At 39.5% G+C, this 16,872-nt stretch overlaps 1 protein-coding gene across 1 annotated transcript; it reads left to right on the top strand.

Annotated features, from left to right (window-relative positions):
• The first annotated feature begins 793 nt into the window (after positions 1 to 793).
• Positions 794 to 16,117, top strand: LOC110163277 (protein NLRC3-like). The gene is given in 15 exon segments (XM_020928200.2): positions 794 to 892; positions 1,160 to 1,269; positions 5,224 to 5,307; positions 5,994 to 6,104; positions 7,183 to 7,302; positions 7,774 to 7,881; positions 8,460 to 8,511; positions 8,901 to 9,096; positions 9,718 to 11,005; positions 11,007 to 11,504; positions 11,577 to 11,750; positions 12,140 to 12,310; positions 13,441 to 13,614; positions 14,139 to 14,185; positions 15,234 to 16,117. Coding segments are annotated over 14 exon segments (3,585 nt in total). The 5' UTR covers positions 794 to 892; positions 1,160 to 1,258; the 3' UTR covers positions 15,785 to 16,117.
• The last annotated feature ends 755 nt before the right edge of the window (positions 16,118 to 16,872 follow it).

Here is a 16,872-nt window from a genome sequence, read left to right as displayed (position 1 = left end):
ATAAAAGGTAAATGTTATAATAGGCCTAGCTGTTAACATGAAAAACTTCTGTTTCATGACATCACAAGGTGGAACTGGTCATTTTGAGCTTTGGAGATGTAGACAATCTAATAATAAGTGAATGAAACAAAACACAACTACAGGTATGTTTTTGATGAGGAAGCAACATTATAACATGGCTCAAGAGTCAAATTTGCGTAATATAGGAGATTTAAAAGATTTTTTTTTTTTTTTTTTTTTTCCTTAACCTGCAGACAGAGGACGCATACAAGTTTTTTTTCTCATGCTCACTTCATGAACAGGCCTCATGTGAAAGCTCAGAACCTCCAGAATTCCCTCTAAAATTCTGTCCTTTAGTCCGTTTGCAGCAAAGCGTAAAATGCGCACAGGCTTTACCAGCGGAGTTTATGCAAATTATGCATTAGCTATGCGGTTTTAAGTTTCGTTTCTATAAATGAAGCTGTGATGTGCCTAAAAGCTTCTATTTTCATTCTTATATAAAGCTGGGTTTATCCGGGTATTTGTTGTGTACAATGTCTGAAGGAATGAAACTTTTAACACTTTACAAACTCTTCGTGCGGAGTTCGGCCGTGTTCGGAAAACTTCGGGAAAAAACGCGCACTGGATTGTGGGGATGCCTCCTAGCTCCTTACTGGTTATTTATATTATTAGATTTTTTTACACTTTCATTGTTAGGAATTTCCCGAGGTTCCTATGCTAAAGGAAGAATGCAAGCTCTTTTTCCTAACTCCTTCCCAACTCCGCGGACAGTCCGTATTGTGGCACGCGGTGACGCACATCCGGTCTTGGCGTGTGGAGCTAGGAGTTTAGACGTTGATTTGATGAATTCGGAACGACCCCGAGACGCAAGTGACGCTAATCCTGCGTTATGGTTTGTGTTTTTCTTTTCTACCTTTTCAAACACATAACTGATATAAAACTCCGATACATACTGACCACAGTACTATCCCACCAAGCTAAGAAATCATTTAGAAAACACGAAAACCTGCATTTGAAACTGTAAATGTGACTGTTTCTTTAAGTTTCTTTGAATGGGAGTGCCAGTCTCTCAAGTTACAAGTTCAGCCTGGATAAGATCAAGTCTGTGCTATTTTCCTGTTTGAATAGTGTAAACATTAACCTTTTTATAATGTCCCAGGTATACACAGTTCACTTGCACGTCCACAGTGTCTTTGGATAATGAAGAAATGAAGAGATCTGGGACAAAATGCAAAGAAAGATCTGGAGAGCGTAGAAAATGGCTTCTAGGTGAGTGATGTAATGTAGGCTTTTTCTTATCAGTGTTTTTCGTCCTTTATGTTTACTTTGCTGTGGTGGGGGAATTTGTTATTGTTGTTTAAGGTCCTTTTATTTCGCAGATTTGACTCTCGTGAGCTTTAAGCCGTGTTTTAATGCTCTTACCTCCTCAAAAACAAACCTGGATTTGTGTTTTGTTTCATTCACACATGTTTGAGTAATCCTTTATGATTAGCAGTGTTGGGGAGTAACAGATTACATGTACCGGGATTACATAATCAGAGTACAAATTATGAGTAACTGTATTCAGTTACAGTTACTGTTTCAGTGAGTTTTAATTGGAGTACAGTTACTTTGTTGAAATAAATGGATTACAGGGCAGTATTTTCCTGTTTTCACATTTTGGGTTAAACCAGGACTAAAAGCAGGTCTAAAACCAAGACTAAACCAGGTCTAAAACCAAGACTAAACCAGGTCTAAAACCAAGACTAAAACCAGGTCTAAAACCAAGACTAAACCAGGTCTAAAACCAAGACTAAACCAGGTCTAAAACCAAGACTAAACCAGGTCTAAAACCAAGACTAAACCAGGTCTAAAACCAAGACTAAACCAGGTCTAAAACCAAGACTAAACCAGGTCTAAAACCAAGACTAAACCAGGTCTAAAACCAAGACTAAACCAAGTCTAAAACCAAGACTAAACCAGGTCTAAAACCAAGACTAAAGCAGGTCTAAAACCAAGACTAAACCAGGTCTAAAACCAAGACTAAACCAGGACTAAACCAGGTCTAAAAGCAGGACTAAACTAAGACTAAACCAGGTCTAAAACCAAGACTAAACCAGGTCTAAAACCAAGACTAAACCAGGTCTAAAACCAAGACTAAACCAGGTCTAAAACCAAGACTAAACCAGGTCTAAAACCAAGACTAAAGCAGGTCTAAAACCAAGACTAAACCAGGTCTAAAACCAAGACTAAACCAGGTCTAAAACCAAGACTAAAGCAGGTCTAAAACCAAGACTAAACCAGGTCTAAAACCAAGACTAAACCAGGTCTAAAAGCAAGACTAAACCAGGTCTAAAAGCAGGACTAAAACTAGGACTAAACAATGACACCTAACAGTAGAGTGAAGATAACTGAAGGCAGCAGTGATCTCATATAGAAATCAATTCTATATCAATAATATTTTTTATATGCTTAAGGAAAGACTGGGCTTTTTATTTTCTTTTAGCAGCCAAAATTTATGTTAAGATTTCCTGGTCTTTGCTTCTCTACAACAAACAGTCGCTTATTCATGGAGACTTGGGCTCAACAGAGAATTTGAAGAGAACAAACATGAATTTTCAGGATGTGGTTGATACATTCATGTAGTTTTAAAAAGCATGACAATATCAAGTAATCCAAAGTATTCAGATTACGTTACTCACTTTAAGTAATTTAATGGATTACGTTACAAACTACATTTTGGTGTATGTAATCTGTAATCTGTAGGGGAATACATGTTAAAAGTGAACTTCCCAACACTGATGATTAGTCTGTCTAAATCTCCAAAGCTCAAACAAACAAATCCACCTTATGATGTCATGTAGTGGTAGCTTTCCAGTTAACAGCCACATTTTGCATTTGGTTCATTATTGGCAATTCCAGCGCTGAAATCATCCAAATGATTCTTGTGAAGGTGTATGGAGTTTAAAAACAGAGTGCATTACTTCATGTGTTCATCAAACTTCACAATATTCTACTTATCAAGATTTTGAAGGATTTGTTGTTATATAACTCTCTAAGACTGATTATTTAACCCCAAAATGTGGCTTTCTGGGGCAGTTCAGTCAAATCTAGTTTACTCAATACTTACTTTTCTAATATTTCAACAAAATGTGTCAAGAAATTAAACCAAGCTTTGCCCATTTTCTGATCTCTGTCCCAAACATGTGAACATTTGGCAATTTCTACAGACAGTATTTTTATGAGAATCATTAACTGATGAAAAATACAATTTGTACAGTTTGCTTCATTTTAATAATTTAGTTGATTTTAAATATGGGTGTTTTATCTATACAGTTTTGTATGGACTTGTCCCCTCCATTACAGGATTTTATTAAAGTAAAGACCACAAGAGAAAAATCCCACACACCGTCTTACTTGCAAATTGTGAGATTTATTAGGACAAACCGTGCAACGTTTCGGTACTAGGCCATCGTCAAGAAAACGGAATGAGGGCTCAGGTGGTCATCTTAAATAGGGTGTGGCAAGCACCCAAGGGTGACAGGTCATAAAGAAACAGTGTACCCAAAACATCATAATTCAAAAAACAAAAACAATCAAAATACAGTGTAATAATAACAATAATAATAACCATAATAATCATCATATTAGAATTATCATTGGATAATAATAAATATTTTTCTCTTATTTTTTATTATTATTATTATTATTATTATTATATATTTTTCAATTATGTTTTTTTTTTTTTAACTATGATTAATATTTCATTATTACTATTATTACACTGTATGTTTTTTGAATGATGGTGTTTTGGGTACACTGTTTCTTTATGACCTGTCACCCTTGGGTGCTTGCCACACCTTATTTAAGATGGCCACCTGAGCTTTCATTCTGTTTGCTTGATGAAGGCCTTTTGCTGAAACGTTGCACGGTTTGTCCTAATAAAGGCGTCACAATTTGCAAGTAAGACGGTGTGCGGAATAGTTTTTGTGTTCTTGGGCTGCTCCCTCTCCTCTCAAGTAACTGATGTGCGAAGTTCTCATTCTATTAAAGTAAAAACTGTCAGTGGGATGGGAACTAGGGCCACGGTCCGGGAGAACTGTGAGTCCCACACAGACGCACCATATTTGGACAAAGTGTGTCTCGGTCTATCACAATCCCACTATCAATAAGAGACACTCCAACACTGGACACTTTTAAATCTCACTTGAAACAGCGGCTAAAGGAAAACCAGAGTTGTGGACATTTTTAGTTTAGAACTGTCACTTGTTATTGTTGTTTTTTTTCTGTTGTTACCTGCCTAGGGACTACAGATGGAAATGAGCATTTTTTTATATAATCTGACATATTTACGCTGCAGTGTTGTAGATGTTCATTAATATGCACAGTGCCTATTAAATAAATAAATAAATGAAATAAAAAAAAATAATCAAAATGTAAAAAAAAGTGTAAAAAAGAAAATTATAGGTTTATGTGAGTAAACTACAGAAGTTCCAAATTGGTCTGTCTATTTTTATTTTATTTTATTTTATTATTATTATTTTTTTTAAATCTACAGTAATGTTTGAGCTGAAGCTTTATGAATGTGTTTTACTGGAGTTATCCTGAGTCAGGGTTATCAGTCAGGTCAGTGGTTTAAAGGTTTATTGTGTTCTTGCAGAGGGCACATCATTTACTCCTCTCTATGGAGATGTAATTTTGAGAATCCCCCACAGTATGGCATTAAACTGATTTTTCTTAATGGAGACAAACAGAAGGCACCACCAGGCCAAGTTACAGGTCTGATCTGTGGTGAGGCAAGTTCGCTTACAGTAAGAAGGCATGTTTCAGTGTGTTTTTAAGCAATAAAAAGTCCTGTGTTCAAAGTAAGTTTAAAGCCACACTGTGGATCTTTATTAATAAAGAGAGTGACAAACTTTGTACCAAAATGTTCATAATGCACCTACAGTTATTATAGTTTTAGTATCATCAAGTCCCTGTAGTTTTGTTTTTTGGTTTTTTTCCCCTGAATTTGAACATAATTTGTACAAGCAGCTCCTGAGGTCAAAAATAAATTCACTGTGTACTATCTGTTTCTAATTAAAGAGCATTTTATATTCAAATAATTAGGAAGCGCATGACAGCATGACACTTGTTGTTAGCTTTACCGTCACACACTGTTCTCTGAAAGTTGTAAAAAGTGCCCATAAACTCATCGTGATGCTCTGAATGCATAAAGTATGTGACTTGCTCTGGTTCTTTCAGGAAGCAGATGGGGAGTCCCGGTGCTTCTCCTCCGTATGTGTTCCTCAGGAGTGACGAGCCTCTGGGATCTTCTGTACATGCCAAGTAAGGCCAAGTACACTATATAAGACTTTTGATTTGAATTTACAGGGTTGCAACACAAAGAACAAGCACAGTATTAGAATAAAAAAATGGAATAAAAAAGATAGATAGATATTAAAAATACTTAAATAATTTAACTGGAATTTCCATTTCTATTTTATCCATTATGCATTTTACTTAGAAAAGAGAAGACAAAGGAATACAACAATACACTGTAACTAGAGAAGTCTGAGTTTAAAGAACAGCAGCCTGCACTCTTGTGGTTTGGGTTCCAGTTTTATTTTACCTGGACCATAAAAAATGGCCACACCAGTTTGTCAAATCCTGATCCCGTCAGATCTCAGCAGCTCAGCAGGGCTGGGCCTGGTTTGTACTTGGATGGGAGACCACTGGTGCTCGTTGTGTCGTCAGGCAAGACACTTCACCTACATTGCCTAGTATGAAAGTGGTTTGTGTTTGAGTGTTGGTGGTGGTCAGAGGGTACAATGGGGCAAATTGGCAGCCTCGCTTTCGTCAATCTGCCCCAGGGCAGCTGTGGCTACAGTAGTAGCTTGCCACCACTGAGTGTGGAGTGAATGAATAATGAATAATGAAGTGTAAAGTGCTTTGGCTGTCTTGAAAGGCGCTATATAAATGTAATGATTCATTAATTTAGTGGTTCTAAATGTTTCCATTGTGTTTGTCTTTAGCATGAAGCTGGGAGATCGCAGCCCCAGTCCTGAGCTTGTGTCTATGGCCAGTGATCGCTCTATGTCACATCCCATAGCCTTTAAGACGGACCCCTATTCTCTCAGCACCAGGTCTGAATGTTTTTTTTTTTTTTACATACACATAAATACATATACAACACATAAATAGATATATGATATATGACATGGTGATGTATAACTTATTGATCATTACATTTATTTACACACAATCACTACAGAGGGTCTTTGTAGGAGCTATTTGCTTATTTTGTTGATTCTAAAATTTGTTTATTATTTTGTTTTTTTTTAGTTAGTTTACTAATTTAGTTTTGTTAATTTGTATAATATATTTTTGCTATGTTAATATCATTCTTGCAAATTTCTTAGTCTTAAGTTGGTATTACTTACGTTAGCACCTCTTTTTTGTTTTTGGTTTAATCTGGGTCACCTAGGGGATAAAGGAGGGTGGTACACATAGACCAGAGTGCACCTGGGTGGGCCTATGGTTTTTTACCAGTCACGAGGAGAGGCAGCAGGAGTAGGCCTTAAACATGTATTCCTTGTTGCTTGCCAAAAAACTGGAAAATAAATCTTGGAAAATCATCTCTAGTCATGGACATTGATTTGTACTGCGTGAACTACATACCCATGGTGCCCAAAGGTGATTATTTGAGTTATGTTTAGTTCTGAGTTTGCTCACGCTTTTGTTTGTTAACTTTATTTGACAAATAGTCACTACAATCTTTGTACTAGAGCTGTGTTATGTTTTTGTAATCCTAACTAAATTCTACACTCCCTGTGGTGACCAGCAGAGGGAGTCAGACACATCATCTGTAGCAGACTGGGTTTCAGACATCACAGCGTTCTATAGGCCAGTATCATTTAACACAGATGAATATTGTTCAGCTGCAGATTTTTGTTGTAATACAGCATGCAGCATGGTCTTGGGTCTAGTCAATTATAGAAATGATCAGGTTCCATACTTTTCGTTTCCTTACTTGTCCTTTTTACAAACAGAAATGGTTTGTACTGACCACTGAATAAACACATTTATTTCTGTATATAATTACTTGATACCTTCTGTACAAAAGGCCCAAAGATCACAAACATTTTGGACATTTTCATCTGTTAATGTGTAAAAAATGTACAATGTTTATGTTATTTAATAATGTAATCTATTCATTCTAAGTGTGTCTAGAATGAAGTTGGAAAGTCATGGCCCCATCCCTGAGCCTGTGTCTGTGAAGAGTAATCAGTCTATGTCACATCCGATTGCGTTTAATGAGGAACCCTTTTCTCTCAGCATCAGGTCTGTTGTTTTATTTATTTATTTATTCATGTATTTATTTATTTTAAGAAGAAAATCTGTAAATTGCAATGTATACAATGATGAATTGCTCAAATTAACATGGTGAGTTTTGATACACTGATAGTCCTATGTTGTGTTTTAAATTGGAAAATAAAAAGACTTAAAGAGTTAAGTAGGAGATACAGTTAATTAAGGATATATTTATTATGAATTATGCCTTTCTTGAGTCTAATCTAAGTGCAGTTCTTATAAATTTAAGAATTATTATTACTCAGTTCTTCACTTCCCACTTTGGCCAGCAGAGGGAGGCAAACACATACCATGAGATGAGACAGGACTTACTCTGTTTACTTTACACTTATTTCACCTGTCACTGAGACATGTTTTACACACGTTTTACTGAAGTCAGTATTTTTTGTGTGTGAGATTATACCTTTAATAGAGTGGATTTCTATTACTGTTTTCCCTCAGATGGGAGACAGGAAGCCCTGAACCTGGGCCCAGCTGTGTGTCCTTTAAAAGTGACCAGTCGATGCCTCATCATATAGCCTTCAACATTGACCACCCTTCTGTATACAGGTGATCAAGAGCATTATAATCAATTAATAATGATTGTTTACCTTGACAACCACAGTTATAGGTGCAAAATTATGCACCATTAACTCATTTGAGCTTTAAGACAGATTAGATTGTTTTTAACTCATCAAAAAAATATCTGGAGTTATGTTTTCTTTCATTCACACATGTCTACGTAAACCTTTATTATTTTATCTGTCTACATTTCTCAAAAGGCTCTGTTCCACCTTGCAATATCATGTAGTGTTAGTTAATCTCTCCTTTTTACCTCTTGTTTAGTAGAGATTGGCAATTCTAGGGCTGAAATTGTCCAAATGATCCTAGTGACGGAGTATGGAGTTTAAAAATACAGTGGAGCACTTCCTGTATTTTAACATGACATCACAAGGTGGACAAGGAGTGTTTCCTGTTTGAGATCAGAGATTAGCCTAATTATGCAGGGTTTGTGTATTCAACATGTGTGAATGAAGCAAAACAAAACTCCAGGTATATTTGTGATGAGAAAACATTATTAAAGTTCTGAAAATAACATAATATGAGCCCTTTAACAGGCCTAGATTAACTCTGGTTTGTTTGTTCAGACAGGAGCTGGGTCCAGAGGCTCACTTTTCACAAATGGACAAGATTTTTATGGTATGTTGTGTTAATTAGAATTTTTGCTTGAACATTTAAACAATGCATCTGATTTATTCAGTGTAATTCAATTACTATGTTCATATCAAGTAAATACATGAAATGTTTAAAGTTCAGATACTGTTTGAAATATGTTAAATACAAGACATTATGCAAAATAGATTTAGATTTTTTTTTTTTTTAGCTTGTTCCCTCAACAAAAACATGCATGATGACCTTAGATGTCATCATGCATGTTTGAGTATTTTAGCAGTCTCCTGATCCCTATTCAAACCCTCCTTCAGGTTAGCTGTAAGATTCTGTGCGATGCTCCGCCCACAAGCTACATCGTCCAATAGATAAAATTTGCCTTCTCAACAATCATCAATTATACTTTTCTGTGTCTATAGAATTTGGAGAGGAACATCGTCTCTTTTGTCCAAGCTGAACTACAGAGTTTTAGGAGAGTTCTAGAGTTTGATTACTCAGAGTCCCTTGTGATTGACGAGAGTGAAGAGCAGAGGACCAAAGAGACGTTCCTCCAGCTCACTTTGGACTTCCTGCGAAGGATGAACCAGGGAAGGATGGCAGATCGTCTACAGAGCAGTAAGACGGTTTCTAAAGCCTATGAAAATCGTTTTTGTTTTCTTGTCTAAACCAGGACCAGAACCAGACTAAATTGGATCGGAACGTAACTAAACATATATTTACTTACCAATGATTGACCATAACTCGATTGACTTGAATCTTGAAAATAATTGGCCTTAAACAGAAGAGGACCATGTCAAGGACTATGTCAAAAGCTTTACAATGGACGGTCTTATTACTACAAAAATACATCAGTACACTGCATGTGACTAACTTAAACTTTGTTTTTCTGTCATGGTTCAACAACAGAGAGAGAAGAGATGCAGTTACAATTCATTCTGAAACCTATTTTTCTCTTATTGTTCAAAATCGGGTGCACGTCATTTAACCGGACCATTCGATGAAGATGATTATTAAAAGTGCACTATCTAACTTTTCTTGTGGGGAGTCCACCACTTGCATGTCCAAAACATTTATTCATACTGTGTCACCTGCTTCTCTCCATGGAGTCAAGTTCAATGTCATACAGTGGAACATTCCAGGCAAAGCAAAAACATGTCCATGGAAGCGAGCAAGACCGATCATTCATCAGAAAATGTAAAAATAACTCCTTTTGTATGTATGTTTCATTTTTTTCAGGATACATTCATAAAGTCCAGCGCAAACTCAAATCCAACCTGCAGCAGAAGTTCCAGTGCATTTTTGAGGGCGTTGCCAGAGCCGGAAACCCCACTCTTCTGAACCAGATCTTCACCGAACTCTACATCACAAAGGGAGGCACTGAAGGGGTCAATGAGGAACACGAGGTCAGACAGATCGAAACTACATCGGGGAGACAAACCGAGTCAGAAACTACCATCAAATGTGAAGACATCTTTGAAATATCCTCACAGGAACCGGGAAACATGAGAAGCAGGCTGCCGATCCGGACCGTGTTGACGAAGGGAGTAGCAGGTATTGGGAAAACCGTACTGACCCAGAAGTTTTGCCTGGACTGGGCAGAAGGCAGGACCAACCAGAACATCCAGCTGTTGTTCCCGTTCACCTTCAGAGAACTCAATGTGCTTAAAGATACGCAGTTTAGCTTAATGGGACTGGTACATCACTTTTTCAGCGGACTTGAAGAAATCCGTAGCTTTGAACACCTCCAAGTTGTGTTTATTTTCGATGGTCTGGATGAATGCAGGCTTCCTCTCGATTTCGCCCAAGCCAAAGCATTAACTGACATTGCTGAATCTACTTCGCTGGGTGTTCTGTTGGTAAATCTCATCAAAGGGAATCTACTTCCTTGTGCACAGATTTGGATAACCACACGTCCGGCTGCTGCCAATCAAATCCCTGCCCGCTACATCGCCGTGGTGACAGAGGTCAGAGGGTTCACGGACCAACAAAAGGACCAGTATTTTAGGAGAAGGTTTAAGGTTGAGACGGAAGCTGTAGCCATCATTGCACACATCAAGGGGTCAAGAAGCCTCTATATTATGTGCCACATCCCAATCTTCTGCTGGATCGCCGCAACTGTCCTAGAACACATCACCAAATTGAAATCCAGAGACCCACTGCCCCAAACCCTCACCGAGATGTACATTTACTTCCTGGTGGTGCAGATCAAAGCGAAGAGCCTCAAGTACGACGGAAGATCTGAGGTAGAGCCGCAGTGGAGTCCGAGGAACGTGGAGATGGTGGAGTCGTTGGCCAAACTGGCTTTCGAGCAGCTGCTGAGTGGAAACCTGATCTTCTACGAGTCAGATTTGGTCGAATGTGGTCTAGATATCGATGCAGTTTCGTCCTACTCCGGAGTCTTCACGCAGGTTTTCAGAGAGGAACCAGGACTGTACCAGGACAAGGTCTACTGCTTTGTCCATCTCAGTGTGCAGGAGTTTCTGGCCGCTCTTCACGCTCATCGCATCTTCGTGAACTTTGGCGTCAATCTTCTGGCAACCGACCAGCCTTCCGTGGACACAACACCTGCGGAGGACTTCTACCAAAGCAGCTGTGGACCGGGCCATAAGCAGTCCAAATGGCCACCTGGACCTGTTTCTGCGCTTCCTCTTGGGTCTCTCTCTGCCAACCAATCAGAAGCTCCTAAAAGGTCTGCTGACACAAACAAGAAGTAAATCCGAGATGCATCTGAAGACCTTAGACCACATAAAGCTGAAGTTGAACGAGGGGTTGTCCACAGAGAAAAGCATTAACCTGTTCCACTGCCTGAATGAGCTGAAGGATCGCTCTTTGGTGGACAGGATTCAGTGGTACGTAACTGGACTCCAAGGACTGTCCACCACGCTGACACCTGCAGAGTGGTCGGCACTGGCGTTCCTCCTTCTCTCCACAGACCTGGAAGTGTTCGACCTGAAGATATACCAGCCGTCTGAGTGGGTCCTCCTCAGACTGATGCCAGTGGTCAAAGCGTCAAAAAAAGCCATGTACGTACACAATATGCATTTTGCCAAAAACATTCAGCCAAAACACTCACCTGGTTTCTGGTTCCTCTTCAGACTCAGCACGTGTAACCTGTGGGACAGCTGCTGTGCTCCTCTGGGCTCTGTCCTCAGTTCTCCCTCGTCCAATTTGAGACACCTGGATCTCAGCCACAACCCGATCCAGGACTCTGGGATGGACCTACTGTCTTCAGGACTACAGAGCCAGGGATGCAGACTGGAGACACTCAAGTAAGAACCAAGTTAAAAACACACAAGGTTCACCTTTTGCGTTAATTATATTCAGGAATTTTATCTAGTCATCATTATATTCCTGTTTAAGGTCTTCGTTTATGTCTCAAAGTCTGCATTTCAATTTTACACATAGAAATGAAAATATGTAGAGTAGAGCTATGTTGAGAAGAGCCAGCTGAGATGGCTTCAGCATTTGTTGACAGACAAACTTTACTGATCCATAAGGGAAATTATTTGGACACAATAGCTCACGCAATATAATATATTATATTTACTTAGAATAAAAAAATAAAAACTATAAAAGAATCAGATGAAGATGTCTGGACTTTTGGAGGACTTTGGAGTATTTCTCACCTGACTAAATACACCTGTGCCTCTGTTTGCAGCTTGTCCATGTGTCACTTGTCCAGGAGGAGTGGTGGGAGTCTGGCCTCTGTCTGCTCTCTGTCCTCCAGCCTGAGACACCTGGACCTGAGCAATAATGACCTGCAGGACTCTGGAGTGGAGCAGCTCAGTGCAGGACTCAGGAGTCCAGGCTGCAGATTGGAGACTCTCTGGTAGATCTGCTAACACCACAGACATTACAGACCTAAAATAACCACATTCATGAATGCTTCTTAAAAAGTGTTTGTAGCTTCCGCTTTAGGAAGATGCTGAGAGCACTCTGTGCTAGATTCACAACACAATGTTCTTAAACTCCCAAATGTCTTCTTAAATGAGAGCTGTGCCTAATTCACCAACATCCAGCTACGAACACTGTGTCACTAATTTACATTTAATTTGCTTACAAATTAATATGCATTTACAAAGAAACACCCTCTAAACATCCATATATGGGCAATATGGGCTTGGCATTATAGCATGTGCAAGCAAGAGGGAGAGAGTGAATGAGGAAAGCAAAGGGAGGGGAAACTCGGGGGTCAAAAATGAATATATCATTCATATCACAATAAAAGGTGATCTAAATATGTTATCTGTTAGCAGTTAATACCCCACAGGAGTAAAATACACACCTCTTTTGCATGTCACGGTACAGCAGGAGAGGGAACAGGGTGTTGGCACATGGACATGAGTGCACTCCGGTCATAGGGGGTCATGGGGGGTGATGGGTGGTCACGGCAGTGCAGAGGTGTTGAGTCCAGCGTGATGACCAGGCACAGGGCTGTAACTGTTTGGGTGGGACAAACTGCTGCCACAGCAGAACAGCAGCCTGTATAAAGTCTGTTAGGGCAAATAATTAAAAAATAAAAAATGTCAAGAAATATATAATATATAACTTACATTTATGTAGGTATCACAATTTATGGTTGCATTATCAAAGTAATATTATTCAGTAGAATCTGTGCATACGAGTGCTCATGACTGTAGGATTTTCAGCTTTGCAGCTTTGAAAAAGTTTTGTAAATGCCAAAAATGATTGTAAGAAGGCCTTAAGTACAAATGTGTTCATAAGAACGCTTCATGAATGAGGCTCATTGTCCTTGGCATTTCTGTGGTTTGAACCCACAGTCCAAACAAACTGTTAAACTGGGCGGTGAAGGTCTAAAGGGGAGAGTGAGGAGGGTGAACCCTTGGACCCTCCTCACTCCCCCCTTGGGTTTAGTTACACTTTAAATGGAAAGATATTTTAAAACCTTTGAGACTGTGTGAGACTAATTCAACACTTTCTGTGGTTGTGTGTTTTCAGTCTGTCTGGATGTCAGGTCTCAGAGGAAAGTGGCTCGTCTCTGGCTTCTGCTCTGGCAACACCTGGGTCATGTTTGAAAAGTCTGGACCTGAGCTACAACAACCCTGGATCCTCTGTGGTGGAGCTTCTGTCTCACCTATGGGAGGACCCCAAGGCCCCCCTGGAAACACTCAAGTAAGAAACAAATCCTTTATACTGAAAGGCCAAGCAGCTACACTGTGATTTTACCATTATTATTATTCAGGACAGCTGTATCATAACTGTGGAGAAAATAGATAACAGGGAATGAGCTTAAAGATTCAATATTAAGCAAAATTGCCTCTTGTGAGTTTTAAGCAATGCTATAATTCCAGATCTGAAATCATCCATATGATTCTAGTGAAGGTGTATTGAGTTTAAAAATACAGTAGAGCACTTCCTGTATTACCATATGACATCATAAGGTGGAACAGTTTGTTTTCAGTTTGACAGAAGAACACAGCCTAAATATGCCGGGTTTGTGTGTAAGTTAAACAAAGCAAAACTCCTCGTATGTTGATGAGGAACCTACATAATAACATATCCTTATATCAGTAGAAGCATAGAAGAGCAACTATAGTTCATGTTCTGACAAGTTCTGTATGGTGTTTTTTGGTTAGACCAGCACTTTTCTGTCATCTCTGTATTAAGCATAACTCTTTATCCCTCTTATTTTTCAGTTTGGAGCCTGCAGGACCTCGATGGCTGACTCCGGGTTTGAAAAAGTGTACGTACCTTTTTTTTCATGTTTTCATTACAGTGGCCCTAGCATCAACTCAGGGTAAATAAGTAAATGTAGATGGTGGTGGATTATTAGATAAACGCTCGTGTGTCTGTGGTAAACGACGTCATAGGTTATATTTATAATGTTACTACAATTACAACTGAACCTGAACCTGCTGCAGATAGTTTATTTTATTTAGTTTATACATTTTGCATGCGGTTTCTTTAAAGTTATAGTTTAATAATTCAGGGCTACTCAAACGTGTGTGAATGAAACAAGACACAACTTCAGGTAACAGCATTGTAACATGGCTTAAAGCTGACAAGAGTTAATTGTGGGTAATATAGGACCTTAAATAGCTTTATGGAACAGTTAAAGTAATTTTCTGCTGTATGAAGTTCATAGTTAGCAGTGGTTGAACAAAAGAGCACAGTGATCTCTCTGTATTGGGACGCAGCAATGAAAATGTAGACCCATTACCACAGCAATTAACCATTAAAAACTTAAGTATTAAATATTTTGAATGGGCAAATGGCCTCAAAATATCACCTATATGCAAGAGCTTGAAACCTTAAAACCTTGAAACCTTGAAACCCTTAAACTCTGGATTGAAAAACTATTATAAATTTTGCCTATTATTAATTTACAAAAGATTGCATAATGTATTAGAAGGGACCTTGGAACTGAACAGGAATATAAAGTTGTTGTTTTTTTGTTGTTGTTCTTTTTTAATAATGTGGGATAAATGTTCCGTGCGATGCTCTCTGTCGTGGGGGGAAAAAAAAACTATAAGAGCCATGATATAAAGGGAAAAGGAAAGAAAAGGAGAAGAAAAAAGGGGGAAAAACCATGAATGGTAGATAACGCACAGTCCCTGTTTATAATATTAATTATCTGGGAATGTATGTACTGAGTATGTATGCAGTAGGTATGTATGTAAAAAAGAGAGATTGAAACCTATGAATAGTCAGAATTCGATGATTTCTATTCCTTTTTTTTTTACTGGTCATATTAAACCTACCATAGACTTTAAGTATCTTTGCCTCTTCAGATTTGTGCGTTCACTCTCTGGACTCCAACACCGCGCACCGGCAACTCCATCTATCCGACCGGACCGTGACCCGCGTCTCTACGGACTTCAACTACCCCTTCCACCGGGACAGGTTCGACTACTGGCCCCAGGTCCTGTGCAGTAATGCCCTCACCGGACGATGCTACTGGGAGGTGGACTGGCTGGCTGACTGGCACGGGGAGAAAACCAGAGGAGTGGACATCGCCGTGAGCTACCGGGGCATCGGTCGCAAAGGAGACAGCGGCCAATGCGGGTTTGGGTTCAACAACCAGTCCTGGAGCCTGATGGTGTGTTACGGATATTACTGCTTTAGACACAATGGGAACGAGTCCAGGGTGGGGACTTTCACGGCGTCGCGCAGAGGCAGAGTGGCGGTGTACCTGGACTATCCTGCGGGGTTTCTGTCTTTCTATAGAGTTTCTGAAGAGCAGCTGATCCACATACACACTGTCAACACCACGTTTACAGAGCAGTTGTTCGCAGGATTTGGGGCATGGTCTGGAACGGCAGTGTCTCTGAATCTGAAATAGCCCCACCTACTGAACACTTCCAATTTCACTAGTTTATTTTGAGCATCACCAATGTCATTTTTGTTCATCTGCAAAAGCTACATGTTACAAGTACCGTATTTTCCGGGCTATTAGGCGCGCTCTTAAGCCTCTAACCGCATCAAAAAATGGCCGCGCGCCCCGCAATCCAGAGCGCCCTATACACGAATCCACTCGGGTGTCCCAACACGACTTCAGTAAACTACAAAGCCAGCACCACCCGCAGCGCACGCAAACACACACGGAGCAGACAGCGACCGCGCAGCGAAAAACACCCACAGCCACACTCATCACTCCACACTGACGAGGAACGGAACGGAGGAACGAACCAAAAAGCGAGTGCAAGTGCCACTTCTAGACACGACTGAACAACTGAGTCACTGCGAACACGCCGACAATCCAGCGGTCCCAGACAGCACCCTCCCTACACGCCACAACTGAACAAAGCCCAGAGTCACCGTGAACGCGCCAAACAAAGTCCCACTGACCCATCCAACTGTTGTGTTTTGTTTAAAGTCAAGTGTGGTTTATTTGTGATAAAAGTTTGAAAATAGACCATTTAATGACGTTGCGTTTTATAATCCAGAGCGCCTAATAGCCCGGAAAATACGGTAATAAGTGAAACTGTTGGGTCAAGAAAGAATGGTTTAGGATGCATCCTTTTTACTTTTTTTAAAGGAGACATATACAAAATTGACTTTTCATGATTCATCCAGTCTACCCTCATTTTCATTGCCACGGGTATACATGCACTTAACTTACTTCATTGTCTCATTTTAATGTATTAATCAGTGTTACATATAGGATCTGGCAGCATTGTGTAGCCATTTTGCCACAAATATAAATGTCTGCAGCAGTCCGTAGGAGGACCCAGCAGCAACATTCTGTAAAGGGGCAGGTGGGAATCAGCTCCTTACACCTCATTGGGCACTGCAATTTTCCAATCTGGTGGTCATTTTCAATAAATCCAACATAATGATCCACTGATCTCATAGATTATAACTATATTGCAGACACAAGCATGTTTTCTTTAAGTATTTTTTATTTGAAGACAGTTCACCCTTTAGCTA

The sequence above is a fragment of the Boleophthalmus pectinirostris genome, unplaced genomic scaffold, assembly GCF_026225935.1.
Source record: "Boleophthalmus pectinirostris isolate CB_2022bp ecotype Guang Dong unplaced genomic scaffold, ASM2622593v1 HiC_scaffold_3, whole genome shotgun sequence".
NCBI classification, from domain to species: Eukaryota; Metazoa; Chordata; class Actinopteri; order Gobiiformes; family Gobiidae; genus Boleophthalmus; species Boleophthalmus pectinirostris.
Note: the sequence above shows the minus strand (reverse complement) of the source record. Positions and strands in the feature narration are given on the sequence as shown.